This window comes from Perognathus longimembris, chromosome 11 (assembly GCF_023159225.1).
Source record: "Perognathus longimembris pacificus isolate PPM17 chromosome 11, ASM2315922v1, whole genome shotgun sequence".
Classification (NCBI taxonomy): Eukaryota; Metazoa; Chordata; class Mammalia; order Rodentia; family Heteromyidae; genus Perognathus; species Perognathus longimembris.
The window spans coordinates 22485701-22511293 of record NC_063171.1 but is presented as its reverse complement, the minus strand read 5'-3'; the positions used below and the strand labels follow the sequence as shown (position 1 = coordinate 22511293).

At 38.1% G+C, this 25593-nt stretch overlaps 1 protein-coding gene and 1 long non-coding RNA gene across 2 annotated transcripts in view; one reads left to right on the top strand and one right to left on the bottom strand.

Annotated features, from left to right (window-relative positions):
- The window catches only part of Axdnd1 (axonemal dynein light chain domain containing 1), a 72401-nt gene that overhangs the window by 44894 nt on the left and 1914 nt on the right, over nucleotides 1-25593 (top strand). Inside the window, exons 16-23 of the mRNA XM_048356701.1 lie at nucleotides 481-679; nucleotides 4528-4621; nucleotides 8532-8740; nucleotides 9855-9951; nucleotides 14010-14120; nucleotides 18022-18138; nucleotides 21015-21119; nucleotides 23463-23545. Of these exons, the coding sequence (XP_048212658.1) occupies nucleotides 481-679; nucleotides 4528-4621; nucleotides 8532-8740; nucleotides 9855-9951; nucleotides 14010-14120; nucleotides 18022-18138; nucleotides 21015-21119; nucleotides 23463-23545 (1015 nt within the window). The remainder of the gene's footprint in view (nucleotides 1-480; nucleotides 680-4527; nucleotides 4622-8531; nucleotides 8741-9854; nucleotides 9952-14009; nucleotides 14121-18021; nucleotides 18139-21014; nucleotides 21120-23462; nucleotides 23546-25593) is intronic.
- On the bottom strand, nucleotides 8039-25578 carry LOC125359154. The gene is made up of 3 exons (XR_007212504.1): nucleotides 24881-25578; nucleotides 17307-17316; nucleotides 8039-8051 (listed from the first exon to the last, which is right to left on the bottom strand). It is a non-coding gene; the product is annotated as an uncharacterized LOC125359154 (long non-coding RNA).

The window sequence follows — 25593 nt, the reverse complement described above, 5'->3', positions numbered from 1 at the left end:
TCGTGGGCCTTGGACTCAGGACCTGAGCACTGTCCCTGGCTTCTTCCCGCTCAAGGCTAGCACTCTGCCACTTGAGCCACAGCACCGCTTCTGGCCGTTTTCTGTATATGTGGTGCTGGGGAATCGAACCTAGGGCCTCGTGTATCCGAGGCAGGCACTCTTGCCACTAGGCTATATCCCCAGTCCTTCATTGTTATCTTAACAAAGTGACTTATTAAATTGATTCATGTTATAGAAAACTATAATTGGTAGTTCTGGGGTTTAGTGCATTTGATTATAAGCTGAGAAAATAAACTTAGAATATAAGCTCATCTTATTTAAATAAGGTGAGTTAATGGGCTAAAATTATAGTTGTGAGCATATTTAAGTATCTTTTCATTACAGCCTTATAACAATATTATTAAAGTACTTAATTAATATTAAATTGATTATAATTATATGAATTAATAACTAATAATAAAACATTTAATACCTTCCTAGGTATCACTAAACTTCTTCCAAGTTTGATTAGTTCTCTTGACCTCTGTGTTTACAAGTTGGAAAACATAGAATCTTCGGATGCTCCTCTTGAAGATTGGCAGGAAATAAATGAAAAAATCAATGAAATGAAATCTCAGTTGGATGCATTGTTAAACTTTATTGGTAATGTTCCACAATACATGACTTTGGATTCTGGCTTGTAAGTTTCTATCACACTTTCCTTTTGAAAGAATGTAAGAGTTTTGTTGCAATATATTAGCTTACTATACAGTTCAGCCTTATAAAGTATACAATTCAGTGATCTTCATAAGGGCACCTAAGGACTTTTAAAGTCTTCATTATCAAACCTTGCCTTTGCCTCTGGCAAAATAGCAGGATATAAAATCAGCCCACAAAAATCAGTTGCCTTTTTAAACCAAGAATACTACAAATCGAGAGGGAAAAATAGAATAATTCTACTTGCAATAGCCTCAAAATAAGATAGGAATAAACCTAATCAAGGAGGTGAAGGAACTCTATAATGAAACCTATAAAACACTGAAGAAAGAAATAGGAGAAGGCATCAGGAGATAAGACCTCTCATATTCATGGATTAGCAAATTTAATATCCTGAAATAGAATACTGCTAAAGTCAGTCTACAGAATCCTGATGTCATTCTTCAGAGAGATAGGGAAATCAGTCCAAATATATGGAGTCACATAGTCAAATAGCAAAAGCCTTCCTGGGCCCCACCCCCCAAAAATATGCTGGAGGCTTCCTAATTTTAGACTTCAAACTTTACTACAGATCCATAGTAACCAAAACAGGTTAGTACTGACACAAAAACAATTTGAAGACCAATGAAACAGACTAGGAGACCCAGAAATGAACCCACATACCTACAGCCATCTGATTGTTGACATGGAGCTAAAAATATATATTGAAAAAGACAACCTTTTCAACAAATGGTATTGGGAAAACTGCATCTTCACATATAGAAGTCTGCAATTGAACCCCTAACCTTCACCCCACACTAGTATCAATTCAAAGTAGATCAAAGACTTTTTTCCCATTGGTCTTAAGGTCTGTTTTTGTGCCAGTATTGAACTGTTTTGTTGATATGGATTTATAATAAATTGAAGTTTGGTATTGTGATACGAGACTGTGATAACTATCCTGGTTTCCCCAAATCCCCCCATTGCCCAGAACTTTTTTTGGTTGTTCAAGGCCTTTGCGTTTCTATATGAATTTTAAGATTGGCTTTTCTATCTCTGTGAAGAGTAACTTAGAGATTTTTGTGGGTATGATGTTTAATTTGTAGATTGTCTTTAGAAGTATGGACATTTTCTTGTTTAGTTTTGGGTTTATTTGCCAGTCCTGCTTGAACTCAGGGCCTGAGCACTGTCCCTGGCTTCTTTTTGCTCAAGGCTAGCACTCTACCACTTGAGCCACAATGCCACTTCTGGCTTTTTTCTATATATGTGGTGTTGAGGAATCAAACCCAGGGCTTCATGTATACAAGGTGAGCACTTTGCCAGTAGACCATATTCCCAGCCCCAATGTGGACATTTTCATGATATTGATCCTACCAATCCAAGAACATGGAAGAACATTTTTATCTTCTCATGTTTTCTTCAATTTCTTTCTTCAATGTTTTGTTGCTTCATTTTAGAGGTTCTTCACGTCCTTGGTTGGATTTATTCCTAGGTATTTTATTTTATTTTTCATTTACTGAGTGGGGTTGTTTTCCTTTCTTTTATGTTTTGACAGTCCTGGGGCTCGAACTCAGGGCTTGAACACTGTCCCTAGCCTCTAGCTTCCTTTTGTCCACATTCCCAGCCCCTGAGTTGTTTTCCTGACTTTCTTCTCATCTTGTTTGCTGTTGGTTTACTGAAAAGTTCCTGATTTTTGTGTTTTGATTTTGTATCCTTAATGAAAATCCTTATTAGCTCTGGGTGTTTGGGGATGGAATCGTTGGAGTGTTTAGGAATAGGATCAGTCATGTGTAAATAGAGATAGTCTTACTTCTCCATTTTGATCTCCTTTTTTCATGGGTAAATTTTTGACTTGTATATCTTTTTATGTCTTTTTTTTTAAGTAGTTGTACAAAGGAATTACCATCTAACAAAGCAATTTATGAATACAGTACATCTTGATGAATGTCACCCCTTTCAGCACTCTCATACCATCCCTTGCAACCCATCCTTTCCCTCACTTTTCTTAATTTTGTATGATTTACATTGAATTTTTTGTTTTTGTTTTTGTTTTGTTTTTTGCCAGTCCTGGAGCTTGAACTCAGGGCCCAAGCACTGTCCCTGGCTTCTTTTTGCTCAAGGCTAGCACTCTGTCACTTGAGCCACAGCGCCACTTCTGGCATTTTCTATATATGTGGTGCTGAGGAATCGAGCTCCTTTTACTCAAAGCTAGCACTCTACCACTTGAGCCACAGCATCACTTCTGACTTTTTCTAAGTAGTTTATTGGAGATAAGAGTCTCATGGACTTTCCTGCCTGGGCTGGCTTTGAACTGCAATCCTCAGACCTCAACCTCCTGAGTAGCTAGTATTACAGGCATGAGCCACTGGCACCTGGCTAAGTTTCTGAAGTTTAACTATTATTTTTACTCCTTACTAAGCTTCATGTATATGAGGCAAGCACTCTTGCCACTAGGCCATATTCCCAGCCCCTACATTAAATTTTTTACATCTCCCCTCCCCCAATCCATTTTATTTCTTACTCTCGCCTTATTGCTGGTGGGTAGAAATTCTAGTACTATATTGAATAAGAATGGAGACGTGGAGACTCTTGTTTTACTTTATAATGGAACTGTTTCAAATTTTTTCCATTTAGCATGATGTTGGCTATAGGTTTGCTATATATATCTTTATTATATTAAGCAACATTGATTCTTTTTAAATTTCTTCAGAGCTTTTAGCATAAAGGATGTAGAAAGCTGTCAAAGGGCTTTTCTGCATCAGTTGTGATTCTTGTTCTTGCTTCTGTTTATATGGTAATATGATGGTTATTGATTTTTGTATGCTGAACCAGCAGTACTTGGAATGAAACCTACTTAAATGTGTTGTAGAATCTTTTTGATTAGTTCTTGAATTCTGTTAGCAAGTATATTATGCAATGTTATTGGAAGTGATTGGTCTATAGTTCTGTTTTCCTATTATATTTTTATGTGCTTTTGGAATAAATATATTAGCTTCATAGGATGAATTTGGAAATATTCTTCCTCTTTCTAAGAATTGAACAATTTTATCTAATTTTAAATCTAATGTTTTGCTTCCCTGCTCTCTAATTCTTTATTGGTTAACAGTTTGTGTTACTGGTTTTCAATAAATTTAGTATTTTTTCAGCCATTGTTTCTTTGAATACTTTTTGCTTTACTTTCATTCTCATTTCAAAAAGCTTCAAAAATGGTTTATTTAAGTCATTTAAATTTGTGATGAATAAACGAAACCAGTTTCATTGAAGGGTAGAACATCCTTTCTCCTCATGTTGTCATGCTGGAAGCCAATCATTGAGAGGACTTAATATTCTCTGTTACTATATGAGAAGACTCTCTTGGCCTACTAGTCATTGTAGATGAGTTTTATAGTAGAGAGCTAATATTGAAGGCAAAGTATATATTGTCCAAAAATATATCATGCCATTTACAACCTAACTAGAAAGCTATCTTGATAAATAAATCAAGGCTTGCACTGATTGTGTGTGTGTACACCTGTGTGTGAGCACAAGTGTACTGATACTGGGCTTGAACTCAGGGCTTGGGCCCCATCCCTTAGCTTTTCTTCTCAAGGTTAGTGCTCTTAATTGGAAGAAAGCGTCTCATGGACTTTACTGCTTAGGCTGACTTTGAATTGCAGTCCTCAGATTTCAGCCTCCTGAGTAGTCAGGATTACAGGCATGAGCTATTAGTGCTTGTCTTGGATTGGTTTTTGCCTGAGTTCTTGGAAAACTATCAAAACCTAAGTTAATTATGTCCAACCAAATAAAACTCTTTCTCTTAACTGATAGTTACTTATATCTTTTTTTTTTTGGCCGGATTTTTTTTTCCTTCAGGTCGCTTCAAGAACATATATATAACATGATTCAACAATTGAGTTTGAAGATAGGAAACGAAATTAACAATGGTATCATTGAACTTCAGCGCCATGTATGTAACTTATAAGGCTTTGGTAAAGTTATCTTTGCCTTGACTGGTGGTTTTCTTCAAGGATGAAACAAGCCAACTGAAACAAATGGAAAGCAAAATGGAAACAAAATAATTGATCAAATGGTTTCCAGTGTGTTGAAAATACAGTTTAGGAAATAGTAAAGTTTTTCAATTTTTTTTTTTTTTTTTTTTTTTGCTGTTGCTGGAGTTTGAACTCTGGGCCGGGGCACAGTTCCTGAGCTCCTTTTACTCAAAGCTAGCACTCTACCACTTGAGCAACAGCATCACTTCTGACTTTTTCTGAGTAGTTTATTGGAGATAAGAGTCTCGTGGACTTTCCTGCCTGGGCTGGCTTTGAACTGCAATCCTCAGATCTCAACCTTCTAAGTAGCTAGGATTACAGGCATGAGCCACTGGCACCTGGCTAAGTTTTTGAAGTTTAACTATTATTTTTATTATTTTATAATGATTTCCTTTCTTCAGTGGTATTAATCTATGTTGGTAATTACCAGAAAAGTAGAACATTCTGCAGTTTTAAAGGACTGAGTCTATAGATGTCTTTACCAGCGTAACATGAAAAAATAATTTCTAAAGTGTGTTTTCGTTCACTGTTTTTACTCCAATTTCTTCATATTATTTCACACCTACATTTACACAGTAATCTTTATTAGAACTGAATGTGCAAATATTTGATCTTAAAAATGATAAATTGAACTGAAATTATTTTAAAATTGTTTACATTAGGAATTTGAAAGGCAGAGACATCATGTTACATGGGAATATTCTGATGAGGCATACAGTATTGCACTTATTAGCATATTATAAACATTCACATCCCAAGAACTGTGGAGCCAATATGTTAAGGCAGGAAGTATGGATCTAAAAAGGATCCTCAGGCTTCAGAGACATTCTTGTGGTTTTCGAAACCAAAATGAAAAAGGATGTAACAGAGTGCCTGTCACATAGTAGGACTGAATTTGTTGAATGAAGCTAAGAAGAACATTCTAGAACTGTATTTTCTATTTTTATTTTTTTTTGTCAGTCCTGGGCCTTGGACTCAGGGCCTGAGCACTGGCTTCTTTTTGCTCAAGGCTAGCACTCTGCCACATGAGCCACAGCGCCCCTTCTGGCCGTTTTCTATATATGTGGTGCTGGGGAATTGAACCCAGGGCTTCATGTATACAAGGCAAGCACTCTTGCCACTAGGCCATATCCCCAGCCCCTAGAACTGTATATTCTAATTCTATATATTCTAACATTCTAGATGATGTTGCTACATTAAACAATTTTTTATCAAATACTCAACTTATCATTAGAAATTGTCTTGTATGAAATCATATGCTCATTTTCTTTTGTATTCTCGAGTTCAAGTTTTTTGATATAGGATTATTTAGAAAGGCACCTATATACTTCTAATATACCTCTGTCTCAACACTGCACTGCAGTATATCTTTAGCCGTCTTCAGTTTACAGACATAAGCTATAGGTTTAAGTAGACAAATAACTGGGGGAAAGGGAGAAAGGTTATATGCAATTGAAAAATCCCAATCACGGGTGTAATGGTGGTCATTATTTCAGCCCTTTTATGAAAGCATTTCTGGAGAACTTGTTGCTGCTTTATCACTTAAGGGAAGCATCTTGGTCAGGATATTGACACCTGAGCAAAGAACATAGAAGGATAAAGCTGGAATACCTAGCTTTTATTTTGCTTTTAGTTCATTTATGGGCCAAAGTAAGGAGTCAGTGTTTTTAGGAAAAGCAGTTTATGCACATATTGCAGTTCCTGATCTTGTGTTTTTTTGTGCCTGTGCTGGGGTTTGAACTCAGAGCAGGGCACTGTCTAATGTCCCTGAACTTTTTTTTTTTTGCCAGTCCTGGGCCTTGAACTCAGGGCCTGAGCACTGTCCCTGGCTTCTTTTTGCTCAAGGCTAGCACTCTGCCACTTGAGCCACAGCGCCACTTCTGGCCGTTTTCTGTATATGTGGTGCTGGGGAATCGAACCCAGGGCCTCATGTATACAAGGCAAGCACTCTTGCCACTAGGCCATATCCCCAGCCCCCCTGAACGTTTTTTGCTCAAGGATAATCCTTTTCCATTTGAGCCATAGCTCCACTCCCCCACCCATTTTGGGTAGTTAATTGAAGACAAGAGTCTCTCAGACTTTCCTGCCCAGTCTGGCTTCAAACTTCAATCCTGAGATCTCAGCTTCCTGAATAGCTAGTATTACAGGCATGAGCCACTTGGTGTCCAGCTCCTATCTTAAGTTTGAACATTCCTTAGTCTTAAGGAAATTAGCCTATCTGGATTTACAAGTTTCTTGGTCAGGAGTAAACTAATAGATGAGGAAGGGACAAATAGTTGAAGTATATGAGTCAAAGGTACTTGAGCTTAAAACACCATTATATAAAGCATAATACAAGAGGGAGTAAAAGAAGACATCCAATTAAACAAATTGTGTAGGAGAATCTCCTAACTGCTTAAGCATGGACTATCAGTGGGGAGCTAGTAGAAATAGTAATCTCTGTCTCTACTTACATAGAAGACTCTGGCCAAAAATAGGAGTTTGCCTTCCATCTGAGGTGCCTAGAATGGCTTTAAGGGCAGATACCCATGCACATGTGAGGACAACATCATTTAAACTTCTTGGCTTTGATTAGTTTTGGAAGGGCTGACCACAAGTGTCTCCAACTGCATTCAGACAATTTGCCCTCTTATATGAACAAATGTTTCTATAAATTTTTTTCTGGACAATTTTTCTGTGAATGTTCCACCAGCCTATGACTCAACCATGACTCAAGTCCCTTGTCATATGTACATTATAATTTAGCTTTTCCTTTGGAGCAAAGTTGTGGGGTTTTGTTTTTTTTGTTTTGTTTTTGTTTTTGTTGGTCATAGGGCTTGAACCTGGGGCCTAGGAGCTGTCCCTGAACTCTTTTGCTCAAGATTAGTATTCTACCACTTTGAGCCACAGTGCTACTTCCAATTTTCTGGTGGTTAATTGGAGTTTCATAGACTTCCTTGCCTGGGTGGCTTAGAACCTTGATCCTCAGATCACAGCCTCCTGAATAGCTAGGATTGCAGGTGTGAGCCAGCCACCAGAGTCTGACTTGAAGCAAAGTTTGAATCGTTGACTAGCTAAGGTAACAGGAATACATAACTGGTACAAATAAAAACTTTATAGATATTTTACAAGTTAGGGAACAGTGCCAATGATTCCAAATAGACATGCTGTGATATACAAGGGCATCTCACATGTACAGTAATGCTCATTTCGTTAAGAAAAATGGGTATAGGCAGGTTTTAAACATCAGGGCTGTCCATCTGACAAGTATATTTTTCATTTCAATAGTACTGATTACCAATTAGCAGTTTTCATTTAATCTAGATTATTCACTAATGGAATGCATGTGCTTGTTGGGCTCTACACAGTCTGTTTTAAGCAAGGAATCAGATTGGATAGTGCTACCTACATTCCCATTCCACATTTATTTTCCCACAATAGTGGCTTTTATCACACAACATCAACAAGATTGGAGGAGGTATGATGAAATTAAAAAATTATACATGTGATTTTGAAATTGTGAACTATGGTAAATTCATATTGTGCTATGTCTCATATCATTATTCCCCTCAATTAAAAAAATCCCATATCAACCTTGTTGAGTGCTCTGGAATGCCTTGGGAAATACAGCTTTAATGAATTAATAATTTTGGCTAAGCTAAAGAAGAGAGTAGTTTCATGTAGGATAGTAAGCAAAAGGAAATTGGATTATACTAGTTTAGTAATGATTAGTTGATTTTATTGTTGAAAGTTGGACACAGGTATGATCCTTTCTGTTTTAAAATTCTTAAATGGCTTTTACTGTTTTATGTCAAGTGAGTCATTTGTATTGTAATCATTTTTAAACAGGTGGATGAGTTGCATATAGTTATGATCCAGTGGATGGTAAACTTGCTGGTTATAATGGTTCCTGACTTAACTGACCAAGACACTCTCCCAAAGTTGGAGGAGGAAATTATTGAGAATGCTGAGCAACGTAATGTAGGAATCGCAGAATTAGAGCTAAATGCGATTGAACTGGCCAAAAAGTTGACCCAATACTCCTGCTATGTGACCAGGTAAAACTCTCTGGTTGTTTTATTGCTGTCCATTTGACAATAAGATGGACATAAGGTAGAGCAAGACAGCAAATAGGATTTATTTTAAAACTGTGAAGAAATATGAGTAGACTTTTTCAGCTAGCTTCAACACTATACTCAACTGGAATATGAGATTTTTCTCTTCTCCCAGTATCCTTAATATTCTTTTGGAAGCAGTGTTAACATAGAGAAATGTGTGTGTATATAATATTGATAATTTGTTTTAAAAGAAAAAGATCAACTTACTGAGAAATGTAAGATATACTTTGTTTCCACATACAGGGAGGCACTTAAAGAAGTTTGGACTTCTTTGGAACTTCTGTACAAACTTGAACGTACACTTTTGTGTGCGCCACTAAATCCAAACCAAAATATCTTTTTTTAAAAATGAAATTTTTATATCTGAAAAGTTAGGACATTTACACCAAATCAAGATTAGGCCTGACAAATTTTAATCTGCTATCTAAGATGAAATTTTGGAAATAGTTTTTATACTCCAGCCAAAATTTCCCTTCATTTCATTTTGAGTTTAGTAATGGTCAAAGGTGAGAGGCATGGAAAAAAAAAAGAAGAAATAAGATATTTAGAAAGGAGTAAATTATTCTCTTTTGTTGAGTTATTTACTGAATTATGGTAAATTTTAAACACTTAAAGGAATCAACAATAAACAGATCATGCTAGGAATGTTAGTCAACATCCCATTACTCTATGTCTAAGATAGTTAACTTAGGAAAGGAAAACATTTGTGTAGGTTTTGGAGGTTTCAGTCCATGATTGACTTCAGTGTTTCAGGCCTGTGGCCAGGCAGCAGATCATTACAGGAGTACATAGTGGAAGCACTCCAGAAGTCAGGAAACTAAAGGAGAAGAAGAAAAAAGTCTGGGTTCCTACATCCTCTTCAAGGGCTCATTGCCAATGACTAGTGATCTCTGCAAGACTCTACCTCTTAAAGGTTCTGCCACATCCCAATGGAACCAAACCTTTAATATATGTGCTTTGTTGGGGGTGAGCACACATACAGATTATAGTACTGAGTCTATGTGCTTTATTCTTTTCTCCATATTTCTTTCTCTCTCTGTTTCTTCTTTTATAGTTGCTGCAAAGTGATGGTAACAGCAATTGCTCTGAGTAAAGCAGCTCACTTAGAACAAAATGCTGCTAAGGAGCTTCAAGAGTTGGATAAGGTGAAGGTAATATCTCTTTCTTCACTTTAATTTTGTTTTGTTTTTAGCAAGTTTTTGAGGTTTGATTTATTTAAAACAAACTGCACATAATTCAAGTATATCATTTTGAGTCCCAAAGTATGCACATACCTACAAAAAGTAATGACTGAAATAAAAATGGGGATTATATCCAATACACCCAAAGTTTGGACCAGTTGTAAATTCTCCTTTCAACTTCATCTTCTCCCCAGGCAATATCTGACACCCTATCTAGCCAGATACTTTTTTTGTTTTTGAGAATTTCTAAAACTGGTATCATTGAATAGATTCTTTTGGCCTGACTTTTTATTAAGCATGATTGAAGTCACATGAATTGTTGATTTTATCCAAAGTTCAGGCTTTTTAATGATGAACTTTTATTTTGCATTGTGTGAGTCATTTTCATTGCTGTGACAAGTTGCCCAAGAAAACAAACTAACAATGGAAAGGAGTTCTTTTGGCTCATGCTTTTTAGAAGTTTCAGTCCATGGTCAGCCAACTCCATTGATGTGAGGGCAGAATATCATGGTGGAGATGAAGTAAGAAAACAGAACTACTCACTTTATGGCAGCCTAGAAGTAAGAAGACAAACAGGAAGGGACTAGGACAAGATGGGGAGTAGGTCCCACCTCCTTATAGCCAACCCATTCATTATGAACTCATTAGTGAATGAGCACATGGATGAAGTTGACACCCTTATTATCCAGTCACCTTTCAAAGCACCCAGCTTGGGGCCAAGTCTTCAACAGATAAGCCTTTGAGGGGGACAGTTGGTATGCAAGCCATACTAGTAATTTTTAAATACAGAAGCACAGGGCTGGGAATATGGCCTAGTGGTAAAGTGCTCGCCTCTTATACATGAAGCCCTGGGTTCGATTCCTCAGCACTACATATATAGAAAATGCTGGAAGTGGCGCTGTGGCTCAAGTGGTAGAGTGCTAGCCTTGAGCAAAAAAGAAGCCAGGAACAGTGCTCAGGCCCTGAGTTCAAGCCCCAGAACTGGCAAAAAACAAAACAAATACAGAAGCACACAGTTTTCTTATAAATCCTCCATTGATGGGTATTTGAATTGTTTCCAATTTTTTTATTTTATAAGCAAAGCTTTGGTGTATATTTTTGTATTCCTCTTGGAAGAGAGATTTATTTGCATTTCTCTTGGTTAATAGCTAAGAATGGAATTTCTAAAGTGGCTAAACTATTTTTGGTTTCCTGCTAACAGTAAATCAGTCACTGTTGCCTCACATTCTAACTCATACTTGATGTGACCAGTCTTTTAAGTTGTAAACTTTCTAATAGATGGGTAGTAATATGTTATTGTGGTTTTAAGTTGCATTCCTAATGACTAATAAAGGACATTGAACCTTTTTGATTATGCTTTTCTGTATGGTACTGGGGTTTTTTGTTTTTGTTTTTGTTTTTTTTTTGCCAGTCCTGGGGCTTGGACTCAGGGCCTGAGCACTGTCCCTGGCTTCTTCTTGCTCAAGGCTAGCACTCTGCCACTTGAGCCACAGCGCCACTTCTGGCCATTTTCTGTATATGTGGTGCTGGGGAATTGAACCCAGGGCCTCATGTATAAGAAGCAAGCACTCTTGCCACTAGGCCGTATCCCCAGCCCCACGAACTGGGATTTGAACTCAGGGCTTTATGCTTGCTAGCAGGCATTCTATGACTAGAGCCACTCTCCCCACCATTTTTGTTTACATAAAGTCTCATGTGGGTTTTTTTGTTTTTTGTTTTGTCCAGTCCTGGGCCTTGGACTCAAGGCCTGAGCACTGTCCCTGGCTTCTTTTTGCTCAAGGATAGCACTCTGCCACTTGAGCCACAGTGTCACTTCTGGCCATTTCTATATATGTGGTGCTGGGGAATAGAACCCAGGGCTTCATGTACATGAGGCAAGCACTCTTGCCACTAGGCCATATTCCCAGCCCCAAAAGTCTCATGTTTATGACTGGGCTAGCCTAGATTTCAATCTTCCTGTTGATGCTTCTTGCTCAGCTGAGAAGATGGGTATGTCACCATGCTCACTGTTTTTTCTTTTTCTTTTTTTTAATTATTGAAATAGTATCTTGTGAACTTCTTTGCGGGGCCTCTAATTATTATCTTCCCAACCTTTGCCTCCCAAGTAGCTAGAATTACAGACTTTAGTTAATGTATCGTCTTTGGTGAAATGTCTGTTCAAATCTTTGGCTCATTAAATATTATTGTCATCTTTATTTATTTTTGAGTTTTGGGAGTTTTTGTGGGTTTTTTGCTTTTTGGTAGTAGGGCCTGAACTCAGGGCCTGGGTGCTGTTCCTGAACTCTTTGCTCAAGGCTAGTGCTCTACCACTTGGAGCCATAGTGCTACTTCCTTTCTTCTGGAGGTTAGAGATAAGGAATCTCACAGACTTTCTTGCTTCAACTGGCTTTGAACTGCAATCCTCAGAGCTCAGCCTCCTGAATAACTAGGATTCTATGAGCCACCAGTGCCTGGCTCAGGAGTGATTTTTATATTCTGAATATATAATAATATATTCTGAATATATCAGTCTTTTGTCAGATAGTGATTTTTCTTTTCTTCTCTTAGTAGTGACTGTAAAAGCTAGGTAGTTCTTAATTTGGGTGAGGAATGTTTTTTATTAGCACATATTACTTGAATGCTTCATGATACTTCCATGTACTGATATATGGTACTTTGATAATATTAATCCCCTCTTTTATTCCTTCTTATTCTCCTGTCCTCACTTGCCTTTTTGAAAACAAATGTTAATGGGTTTTAGTACTCCTTTCATGCATGTATGTCGTGTATTTCTATTGTATTTATATAGCTCCCTCATTAGGAAGTTCTTAATTTGGTGAAATTTAGCCTTCTTTTTTTCACCTCTCTCTCTCTATGGAGCTTGCTTTTGATATAGTATCCAAGAAAATCTCCATATACACATCACAAAGATTGTCCCTTATAATTTTCCCAGAAGTTCTACAGTTTTATCTCCTATGGTGTAGAGTGGAAGCTGTTTTCCAGAGTGACCTTGTCTAGTATGGAATACAGCAATGTTAATGGTCCAGGGCTTGAAGGACATCTTGCAAACATTCCAGGCAGTTAAGAAAAAGACACTAATGATAGTTTTTCACAACTTATTGTTTCTTGGGCTCCTTTCCAGTAAAAGAGATTTGCCTGATGCTGGACGGGGTTCTGACACAGGAGGCTTCCTAAATAAAATTTCGGAGTTTGATCACTATTACTCCACTTTGCCAATATAACAGACTAGATAAAATGATTTTTTAACAATGATTTTTCAAGAAGATATGGGATTATGTAATTTCTCAAGATCACTATACCTTGATTCAGTTTAATGTCACACATATGACCTCTGGTTAAATGCAGAAGGCCAACTTTTAGGAGGACTCGGTTCTAAGGATCCTTGCCATTGTGCCTGTTTATGAGTAGTATATATCACCTGGTCCACTTGGCAGTGAATAACATGAAGATTGTCTCTCATTCTGTAGATTGTCTTGATTCTGCTAATTGCTTCCTTTGCTGTGCAGAAGCTTTTACATTTAATAAAATACCATTTGTTAATTCTTGCTCTCATTTCCTGAGCAATTGGAATTCCATTCAGAAAAGTATTAGCTATGCTTCTATTTTCAATGATTTTCCTTATGTTTTTCTTTAATAGTTTCAAAGTTTTAGGCTTTTTATTGAAAAATTTAAGTAGTTTTTGTAAACTAGTCTTGTACAAGACTTGTTGTTCACTGCTTAGCCTCTACTTCAGAAGCTTTGTAATCTGGGAGCTGCTGCTGGCTACATCTCTGGAGCCTATGGGCTGGACAGAGTTCCACAGGACCTTCAGTTTATGTCCCCAGGAACAGCAAGTATGCAAGCCTCAGGTGACCCCTAAAAGCAACAGAGAATGGGGAAAGCAAATAGAATATTGGCTTCTATACTGGTTAGGGGACCTGGTCTCTCAGAAGAGGCTGTTGAAGTCTCCTTCACAGGAGTGAGTAAATGAGTAAGTTGGTATAGTCTCATTATTTCCTGCATAGTAATGGTTTCTTATCCTTCCTCAGAGAGAATGTTTTGAGTGGATCAACACATGCACGCACCTCCTCTCCGATATCAAAGGCAAACATATAAAATTATTGACATATGAAGAAATTGTTCAACTACTTGGAGAAGAGGTATATACTAATACATGTTGGCATTATTTGGTTTATAAGAAAATGAGTGGGGGGCGCTGATGGCTCATGCCTGTAATCTTAGCTACTCAGGAGGCTGAGTTCTGAGGATCGTGGTTCAAAGACATCCCAAACAGGAAAGGCTGTGAGACTTCTCTTATCTCCAGTAAACTACTCAGAAAAAAGCTATGAGTGGCACTGTGGTTCAAGTGGTAGAGTGCTAGCCTTGAGCAAAAGAAGCTCAGGACAGCGCCCAGGCCGAGTTCAAGCCTCAGGACTGGCCAAAAAAGGAAAGAAAATGAGTTGAATCTTTCATTTTAAGGCCTTTTAAATGTATTTCAGTAGAAAAGTTTCAGCAACTTTTTCTAATCAGCATTCTGACTGACCAAGAGTATTGGTGTAGCTGGGCATTACTGGCTCACATCTTTGATTCTAGCTATTCAGGTGGCTAAGATCCAGAAGATCTTGGTTTAAAACAGCCTGAGATTCCATCTCAGACAATAACCAGAAAAGGCCAGGCTAGTGGTATGACTCAAGTGGTACAGCAGCAGCCAAATAAGTAAAATGAACAAGGGTGAGGCTCTAAATTGAAACCATCAAGCTTAGCTTATATTGCATGGGTCTTGCATGGGCTGGCCTTGAACTGCAATCCTCTTAGTCTGTATTTCCTGAGTAGCTGAGATTACAGGTGTAACGAACTACACCTGTCTGTTTCTTGCTGTTTTAAATAAGATATCCTTCATTATATTTTTATTTTGTTTTGTTTTGTTTTTTTGCCAGTCCTGGGGCTCAAACTCAGGGCCTGAGCACTGTCCCTGGCTTCTTTTTTGCTCAAGGCTAGCACTCTACCTCTTGAGCCACAGCGCCACTTCCAGCTTTTTCTACATATGTGGTACTGAGGAATTGAACCCAGGGCTTCATGTATAAGAGGCGAACACTTTACCATTAGGCTATATTCTCAGCCCCTTATTATATTTTTAAATGGTTAACGGTTTCCTTATATTTATTAGCTTTTGGTAGTTTAATTTTATATGCTGTGGATTTACTAAGTTATCTTTTGCAATGGATTCTTTGAGATTACCTACTTTGTCAAACCATCTTTAAAGAGAGACAGTTTTGTTTTTATTATTAATTCTGATAACACTAATTACTTTTTCTTGTCCAATAGTATTGTACTAACTTCCAACCCAGTGTTAAATAGTGATGAGGATAGCAAACATTCTTTTATTTCTGACTTTAATAGGAATGCTTGTACTTATTTATCTTTAAGAAAACCTTGTCATTGAACTTGAGTCATCATTTAATTTCTTTATTGTTCCTTCAGATATCTCAGCCATTCTACCTGGGGATACTTTTCTCCTACCTTACCTCTAGGGTTTCATTTAGTGAGGATTAACTCAAATTTGACTGAAAATATCTTTCTTTCATTCTTAAAAATTTTTGTTGGGCATGCACTTAGCTCTAGAATGGTATTATTTCCTCTCAGCATGTTGACAATATTTTTTCTACTGTTTTCTTTATAGTAAAATTGGCAATTGAGGATTTAATTGTCAGTCCCTGTATAGTTTAATTAATCTCTGCTCTTTGTCCACTTTTTTTTTTTTTTTTTTTTTTTTTGGCCAGTCCTGGGGCTTGGACTCAGGGCCTGAGCACTGTCCCTGGCTTCTTTTTGCTCAAGGCTAGCACTCTGCCGCTTGAGCCACAGCGCCACTTCTGGCCATTTTCTGTATATGTGGTGCTGGGAAATCGAACCCAGGGCCTCATGTATATGAGGCAGGCACTCTTGCCACTAGGCCATATCCCCAGCCCTCTTTGTCCACTTTTAAGGTCTTTTTTCCTTTGGCATTTTTACCCTCACTCTGATGCCCATGAACATTGGTTTGGCTCCTCTTTCTTTCCTTCCCCCCACCCCTCTGCTCTCCTGGTGCCCTCATATGCTTCTGAGGCTAGTCTAACCTCCTTTATAGACTCCTTTATCTTCTTTACTGCTTTATGTGGCTAGTTTCCCATCCTAAATTCTTTTTTTTTTTTTTGGCCAGTCCTGGGCCTTGGACTCAGGGCCTGAACACCGTCCCTGGCTTCTTCCCACTCAAGGCTAGCACTCTCCCACCTGAGCCACAGCGCCCCTTCGGGCCGTTTTCCATATATATGTGGTGCTGGGGAATCCAACTGAGAGCTTCATGTGTAGGAGGCAAGCACTCTTGCCACTAGGCCATATTCCCAGCCCTTGATATGCATTTAGTAAAATGCCAAAATAGTAAATCATATTTACAAGATGAGCTTATAGAGTGGTATAAGAATAAGAATTTAGGGGGCTGGGAATATGGCCTAGAGGCAAGAGCGTTTGCCTCATATACATGAAGCCCTGGGTTCAATTCCCCAGCACCACATATATAGAAAATGGCCAGAGGTGGCGCTGTGGCTCAAGTGGCAGAGTGCTAGCCTTGAGCAAAAAGAAGCCAGGGACAGTGCTCAGGCCCTGAGTCCAAGCCCCAGAACTGGCAAAAATAAATAAATAAATAAATAAATAAATAAATAGATAGATAGATAGATAAATAAATAAATAAATAAATAAATAAATAAATGAGGACTAAATGCATATCAATGTCAAATCTCTATTTCTAGCATTCATCCCTCCTTCTAGACCCCATATATTTCCTATATTTACTGGATATTTATAATCGGACAACCAAGTGATACCTCAAATACACATAAACTAATCTGAGTTCATCTTTTTCCCCAAACTTGCATATACAAGTTGTTTAGTAGTTCTGTAAATGACATCAGCATATATCTAGTGGCCTAAACCATGTGTCTTTAGAGATATATATTGTGTGTGTGTGTGTGTGTGTGTGTGTGTGTGTGTATGCTGGTACTAAAGTTTGAATTCACAGCCTCTTAATATTGCTTAGCTTTTTTTTCCCCCTCAAGGCTAGTCACTTGAGCCATACCTCTACTTTCGGCTTTTTGCTGGTTAGTAGGAGATAAGAGGCTTTGGGACCTTCCTACTGGGCTGGCTTTGAACTTTGATCTTCAGATCTCAGTGTTCTGAGCAGCAAGGATTGTAGACATGAGCCACTGGATAGCTGATGAGTATACCATCAGGCTAGCACTTAGGATACTAAAGCTGGAAGATTGAGAGTTTGAAGCCAGCCCAGGCTACATAGTAAGATCCTATCTCAAAACAACAGAGATGAGCCTTTCCCCTCACCATCCCCCTGTTCCTCCAACCTGTTACTATGTCAGGCACATCTTGAACCACTCTTGAATCCTCTCCTTCCTTCCCACAACCGCCATGCTGCTCATTCCCTCCCCATGACTTGGTCTTCTCCCCTTCTTTTTCTCTCTCCTTCTTTGTCTTTTCTCTTCCCTTCTTTCCTTTCCCTAATTGGTTTTCCTGTTGTTAGAATGATTGCTTTAAAATGCAAAGCAGATCAATTTGTTTAAAAATCCAGTTTCCCTAGCATGACAATCCGGCCTTCCACTATGATTGTGCTTCTATATGTTGACCTCAAACGTCTCTCTCCTATTGAACTACTCTTGTTCTCAGATCCAATCATCATACACATACTACACCTCTGTGTGAGTCCTCCTCTCCTTCATACCCTACAAGAAAAGCTGGAGCCATTATTTCCTCCAGCGAACCTTCCTGACCAGCCTCTTCTTTCACTGTGTCTATCATATCATCTAGATTTGGTGGATCTTCTCCATGACTATATCCATACCATGTACTGTCTACAAAACGGTAAGCTCCTTAAAAGCAGGGCATTTTTTACCAACCTTTTTGTTCTTATTACTAGCACAGTATGCAGCTGCAAGATTAATGCTCATTTAGTATCTGAACAAATAATTGCTATTATTTATATACATGAAACTATAATCATAATATTGTCATATTGCATAGGAAATTGAAAAACAATTTACTGAGTCTGAACTAGACCATCTTTTTAAAGATGATGAAGAGGGATACGAAATGGATAAAGAACATCAAAAGGAAGAGACAATAGAGGAATCAATAGAGGTAAGACTATATCATTCTACTCATACAATGGCTACATGGGAATATATAGTGTCTTCTTAGTGACTAGTACAATAAAGATGTTTCTTACCACAATAAAGAATGGATGAGGGGCTGGGAACGTGGCTTAGTTGTAGAGCACTTGCCTAGCATGCTTGAAGCCCTGGGTTCGATTCCTCAGTGCCACACATAAACAGAAAAATCCAGAAATGGTGCTATGGCCCAAGCCATAGAGTGCTAGCCTTGAGCAAAAGAAGCTCTGGAACAATGCCCAGGCTCTGAGTTCAAGCCCCAGGACTGGCAAAAAAAGAAAGAAAAACAAAAAGGAAAAGAAGAATGGATGAACATTATAAAAAAATTATATCATTTTCACTGTAGAGACAACTTGCTTTTAGTATATTAAAAGTGTATCTCTTTTCTAATGAATTTTATTATTATTTTCACTGAAAAAAAGAGGTAAAATTATTTAGTGGGTGTGAAGTGGGAAAATCCATGGCAAATAGCCAGGTCCCAGCAAAAGACAAAAAACAAGATGAAATGATGACAATGATGATTCCCTTTCCTTTTATCTTTTTTTTGTTTTTGAAGTGGTGTTGGTACTGGGGTTTGAACACAGGGTTTCTTGCTTGCTAAGAAGGTACTCTACCAGTTGAGTCACACAGCCAGAACTTTTTGCTTTGATTATTTTTGAAATAAGATCTTCTATTTTGCCCAAACTGCAAGACCTTGATTGCCTTTATTTATTCTTTCCACCATAGCTAGGATGCAGGTGCATGCCACTAGACCTAGTTTTTCCATTTACATAAAAAATGTCTCTGGCATTTTTTTTTTGTCTGTACTGTCCTTGAACCACAGCCCTTCCAATTTTAGCTTCCCTAGTAGCTAGGATTACAGGTGTGAGTTACTGGCATCTGCTCCCTGACTCTTTTAAAGAATAAGTGCTGTGGTAAGTAGAAGTATGCCACGTGTAGTGAACTCCTTGACTTCCTTTCCTTCCCTCACACAGATTGAACCACACCTGTTTTTTTTTTTCCTCCCAAATGAACTAGGGTTTCTTTTCTTTCTAAATTCAATCATTTTCCATAAGCTTCTGTCCTATTGACACAATCTACTTCTTACCCTGGTATTGTTTCTTTGTCCCTTCATTGCCAGACTTTTCGATTTAACTCTTGTCTCAGCTGCCTCAGCTCCTGTCTCTGAGCTTCCCTTTCCCCTTCCTCCCACGTGCAGCCTCCTCACATCGTGCAGCCTCCTCACATCTCTTTCCCTTTCCCTTACCCTCTTTCTACTCTGCACCTGTATTTAGTAGTCATAGCTATACAGTGGTAAGTAGCAATAGTTGGGTTTCTTTTTCTTTTCTTTTTTTTTTTTTTTTGCCAGTCCTGGGACTGAGCACTGTCCCTGGCTTCTTTTTTGCTCAAGACTAGCACTCTGCCACTTGAGTCACAGCACCACTTCTGGCCATTTTCTGTATATGTGGTGCTGGGGAATTGAACCCAGGGCTTCATGTATACGAGGCAAGCGCTCTTGCCACTAGGCTATATCCCCAGCCCCAATAGTTGGGTTTCTATCATGAGCTCTATACACATTATTTCGGATCAACACAATACAATATCAAAGTATGTAAAATTACCCTAATTTTATAGAATACCTAAGCTCTTAACGAGTGACTTAACCCAAATCATGTAGTTTTAAATAGCAAAATATTAAAACCCAGATGAGTTAGGAAAAAGAGTATTTGCTAATGCCCAGACTGACTACTACTACCTTTGGCTTTTAGAACTTCTGCTGGCTTAATGTTCTCTCAAGTATCTTGATTTACTTTCCTAGTGTTTCTTCTCTGAATGTAGCTTCAACCTCCAGGCTCTGTCCCTGGTCACCTTACTCTGTAAAGGCAGGACACAAGAACAAAATTATTACACAATCCCCATTCCTCTTTTGACAGTATTTTCTGTTTTATTCTGGTAAAGTGCTTGGCAACTACTTTTCCATTTATTTACACAATACATTAAACACATTATGGTAAGAATTATTATATAATTATATAATAGCTATTATATTACATATAATTATCACATATTATAATTATATATTATATAATTGTATTAAGTTATTGTTATTAATTTATTACATATTATATAAGATATAATAATTAGATACTAATGTTATAATAACTGTTATTATTAATAATATTGTTATCTGTGGGGTTAGTTTAGGCTCTTCTCTACTAAGTCTTCAAATATTATTTTCTCTTTGAACACCACATGCCATTTCTTGGAATAATGTAGGACCCTTTTCTGGGTGCACAGCCCTTAGAATATACCTTTACTCTAGTAGTAATCATATTGTCTATGAGTATTTGTTTTATTATCTTTCTCCCTTAATATATCATTATTTCCAATGTTATAGAAGAAATCCTCTTTATTATCCCCATAGTTATCTCTTCTTTCCCCCATACCTTCAGTGTATAAGTGTTTGGCTGGGTAAACCTTCAAGAAATGCCTGAGGAAGGTCAATGCTAGTGGCTCATGCCTATAGTCATAGCAACTCAGGAGGCTGAGACCTGAGGATCATGGTTCAAAGCCAGCCAGGAAGAAAAGTCCACTAGACTCTTATCTCCAATTAACTAGAACATTTCTGGACTACAGACATGGCTCAAATGATAGCATGCCAGCTGTGAGTGAAAGCTGATAGTGAAAGGTCTAGTATCAATACAAAGAAACCTACCAAGCCAAACAAAAATAACAACAAAACCCACCTGTAGAATGATTAAAGCCAATGCAAAGTTAAAGCTTCAGATAAAATGAATACTCTAGGTTACTTGACATGCTTATATCACCAACAGCTGGCTAACAGGTCCTTGGTTTTCTGTACTCTAGGAACCTTCAACATCTACAAACAAGGAAAGAATTGTTCGGTTCATTGGGAAAGATAAAAATATTCATTCCAAATTTCTAGATGAAGGAGGTTTCTTGTCATCCTGGGTATGTATCTGAAACCCAACTAGAAAAACTAAAGTTCTTACAACATGGTATGATCAATTTCCTGTATGTAACATAACTTTCAGTTCCTCCAAGAGCAACAGTTTTTCCTGCTTGCATAATCTATAGAAAGCTCTCTCTCTTTTTCAGTTGAGACAGGAACTTGAACTCAGTACCTGATGCTTTTGTTCATTGGCTAGCACACTCTAAATGAGCTTAGGCCATGCCTCTAATGCTCTTTATTTTTTTAACCTTTAACTTTACGAAAACTGTACAAAAACTTCTCATTCTTAAACCTTAATGTCAGAATTTCATTCCTTCCCTTAGCAGATTTTATACAGCCATGATAATTCACACCAACTGTAAGATTGTTGGGATATTGGAAACTTACAGAAATTTACTGCTGTGGGAATTCAGTGATAAACCAGATTTTAAATTGCCCCATAGAAATGTCATTTAGGACAATGGTACACTTGTCAGGCCCATCAGGTTCACCATAGAAAGCTGCTTTTGAGGAGTCTATAGATTCACTTCATTCCATCAATCCTTGGAATGCAACGTTTTATTGGATTGAGAGTAGGGGTGAATAGATTTTTTATCAACCTTCGCAACCCCAAAGTTAGAAGCCATTAAAATTGTTAGGTGGACGGCTGGGAATATGGCCTAGGGGCAAGAGTGCTTGCCACTTAAAATTGTTAGGGGGAGGTGGGTAGTACATAAGTGGGGACAATGACAGGATAGTAGTGAATAGCAGTTAGAACATTTAGGTCGAGATCGGTCCCAAAGTAGAAGCGAGTTGCACTGATGCACAGTGAGTTGCACAGTGAAGCTGTGGGTGATATGATCCAATTGTGGTAGAAAGAAGTTGTTGTGTAAAGAGCAAAATTGGAGGATTGTATTGGGTATTATAAGCACATTTTTCAGAAGTGGAACCTTAGAAACAAGATTTTAAAATAATATATTAGTATGTTAGTCATTAAGACTGTGAGTCAAAGATGTGAGAAACAGTGTAAATGGAATGAAGTATCATTATAAATGGAATGAAGTATCATGAGACATGTCTTCAAAAAAAAAAAAAGATAAAATCACCAGAGACCAGGGAGGGAGGAAGGAAGGGAAGGAAGGAAGGAAAGAGGAAAGGTTAGAAAGACAAAGCCCTGAGGTCTGCAGGTATAACTTGCCATATCCCTGAGACCTGAGTTGTAGAATAGGAAGGTAACAAGGAATACACTGGACAGAGGTATAATTGCATTCCAAGGGGGAAAAGAACAGAATGACATGCAACTTCATGCCACTGTGGGGTGCAATTTAAAGCTTATGAATGTAATTTTTTAAAGTATATACTTCTGGGAAATGAAATATTTATTTGAAAATATGCTTATATGTTTTGTCCTCCAATTTCCCCTCTCACTTTGCTCTTATTTTGTTCCAAGACTATATCTAGATTCAAAATAAAACTTGCCCAACAAGATATACATCTTAACTGAGTTTTCTGAAGTTTCCCTACGGAATTTAAAATGTGTACTGGTTTCTGAAATGGTACATGGTTAATGAAATTAATAAGTAATAATGAGATATGTGTAGTTAGGCCTCAATCTTTAATTAATTGATTTTTGTCATATGGGGCTTGAGCTGAGGGGCTGGGCTCTGTTCCTGAGCTCTTTTGCTCAAGGCTAATGCTCTACCACTTTGAGCCACAGCCCTACTTGCAGTTTTTGAGTGGTTAATTGGAGATAAGAGTCTCATGGGGACTTTCCTGCCCAAGCTGGCTGTAAATGGCTATCTTCAGATCTCATCCTCTTGAATAGCTGTGATTACAGGTGTGAACCACCAATACCTAGCTTTAATTATATTAGAGAAAAATGTTTATCCTTCTTTCTCTCCCTCTCCTCCTTCCTTCCTCTTGTGCTGGTACTGGGGCTTGAACTCAGAGCCTGGGCACTGTCCCTGAACTTTTTTGCTCAAGGCTGGAGTTCTACCACTTGATCTATAGCTCTACTTCTGGCTTTTGGTAGTTATTTGGAGATAAGGGTCTCATGAATTTTTCAACCTGGACTGGTTTTGAATCATAATTCTCAGATCTCAGTCTCCAAAGTGAAGAGTTTTTTTGACAGCTCTAGTGAAATTTGTGTCCCACTGTGGTATGAATAACTTGGAAGCCACTATATGATTTAGCCCCAATCCTTACTATTTTTTGTTTTGTTGTTAAACGTGAGCTTAATCATTTACTTGATAATTATGAGTGGATAAAGTATATTGGAGGGGTTGGCCCCTATGCATCTGGAAGAAGTAGAATATTAACATTGGGCTCTTGATTCATTTGTGTCATGTATTTCATTTTGTCAGAGAGAATCAGCTGACAAAGGCACATTGGCCCAAAAGTATATTGAAGTATTGGCTGTAATGGAACACATGCAGGAGATGTTAATGTAAGTATGAGGCACCACAATGGTCAGAGGATAAAGACTACTAGCCAGAGGGTTTGGCTGAGAAAACCACACTATTGGCTTAATTTTGTCTGTTCTGTTTGCTTTATTTGGGGATGGGTAGAACCAATGAACTATACTATTGTCATAGGAACATATATCCTTACTATAGAGATGTAGAGATGAAGTAAGTCCAAGTGTCTGTATGTTTGTTGAGGGAGTAGGAGTAACCCAGTTAAGTATACTTCCTTTCTTTTGTGCCAGTACTGGGGCTTGAACTTAGAGGCTATGTGCTGTTCCTTAGCTTTTTTGTTGTTGTTGTTGTTCAAAACTGGTACTGTACCACTTAAGCCACAGCTCCACTGATGATTTTTTGGTGGCTAATTGGAAATTAACTACTTTCTTTCCCAGGCTGGCTTTGCACCTTGACCCTCAGATCTCATCCTCCAGATTAGCTAGAGTTACAAGCATGAGCCACCAGTGCCTGGCTTCAGTATCTTCCTAAGTGATGACTTGAAGTAAATGGAACTGGAGGGAAATACTGTGGTTGAGAAAGAATGCTATATAATCCAAAGATTAGGATTATAATGGTATATAATCCAAAGTTAGGATCCGTGAGGATGCTAGGAGAAGAAATGGCCACATAGATGTATAACACATGCTTAAATAGGTAGGAAGTGCATCTTTTCTGGAGTATAAGAAATTTAAAATTTTTGGGTTTTTTTGTCATATATTGCTCTTTAATTAGACTTTTGTTTTACAATATGTTCTTGTCAACAGGACACTTCAAAATGTTTAAGCCTGATAGAAAAGCATTTTTTTAAAAATTGTACCATTGGAAAAATAAAAAGCTTCAGAAAAGTTGCTGTCCATAGTTTGTACCTGGGAAACTTGCTGTAAAACTCTCTGACTCCATTTTTCTGGGGAGTTCTCTCTGAACATTCTCACTTGTATCTATCATTTAAAATTGCCATCTTGTTCCTGAAAAGTGTGGGCACTTTCCATGTTTACTTTCCTCGGTGTATCTGGAGCTGGTTTCCAAGTAAATCGGTTAGGCTGGCTCACACTGCAGATGCCAGTCCTGTCTCATGAAGGATGGCTTGTCTAATGCTCACAGTGGTGAGTTCAACTGCGTTAGAACTAGTACAGGAACCAGAACGATGCCTAGGACATCATAATTGCTCCAAATAACTACAGGTTAGACATTCTGGAAGTTCTCTATTATGAGGAAACAGCCTCAGAAGGGAAGAGGATATGGCTCTTAATATAAATGTACCACTTCATTCTCACAGGCTCAATAGTTACTGTGGACAAGGCCACCTGAGCCTGGGCCCGAACAAGATGGAGGAAGGGGATCAAGTACCTGAATCTGATGCTGGGAGTAAAGTTAGGGGATTAAGGAGCTAAAATTTAAGTACCTCTTGAATACCACAGCAATGCCGGCTGGCCTCACAAATTTGGACTGTGTTTTGGAGAAGAGGTGCAACTATTGTAACTCATTCTATTCCAATTAGGAAAAAAAATACAGCTTCTTCAATATTTGTGTGTGTGTATGTATATGTGTGTGCTAGTACTACAGCTTGAGCTAGGTCTTGTGCTCTCAGCTTTTTCGCTCCAGTCTAGTGCTCTACCACTTGAGCCACATCTCCATGTCTGGATTTTTGCTTGTTAATTGGGAATAAGAGTCTTGTGGACTTTTTTGCCTGGTCTGGCTTTGAATTGCGATCCTCAGTCTCAGGTTTCTGAGTAGCTAGGATTACAGGCGTGAGCCACCAGCTCCTGGTTTCTTCAAGGTTTCTTTAATGATAATACAAACTTAAACTTGAAAGGAAAAAAAAAGACTATATATTTCAGTGGACAAATTCTAAGGAAACAGTAAGCCACTGAGAGTGACAGGACAGTGAGAGAGGCCTAGAATTCTCTGGGGATAGCCTTGAGGGGTTCCCCCCCCAGACTCCCAAGCCCCCACACTCCTAACTGGGCTTTGTCTGAGTAAAGTCATACTGCAGTTTTTGTAAAGACCAAGATGTCCAGCACTGACCATCAAAGGC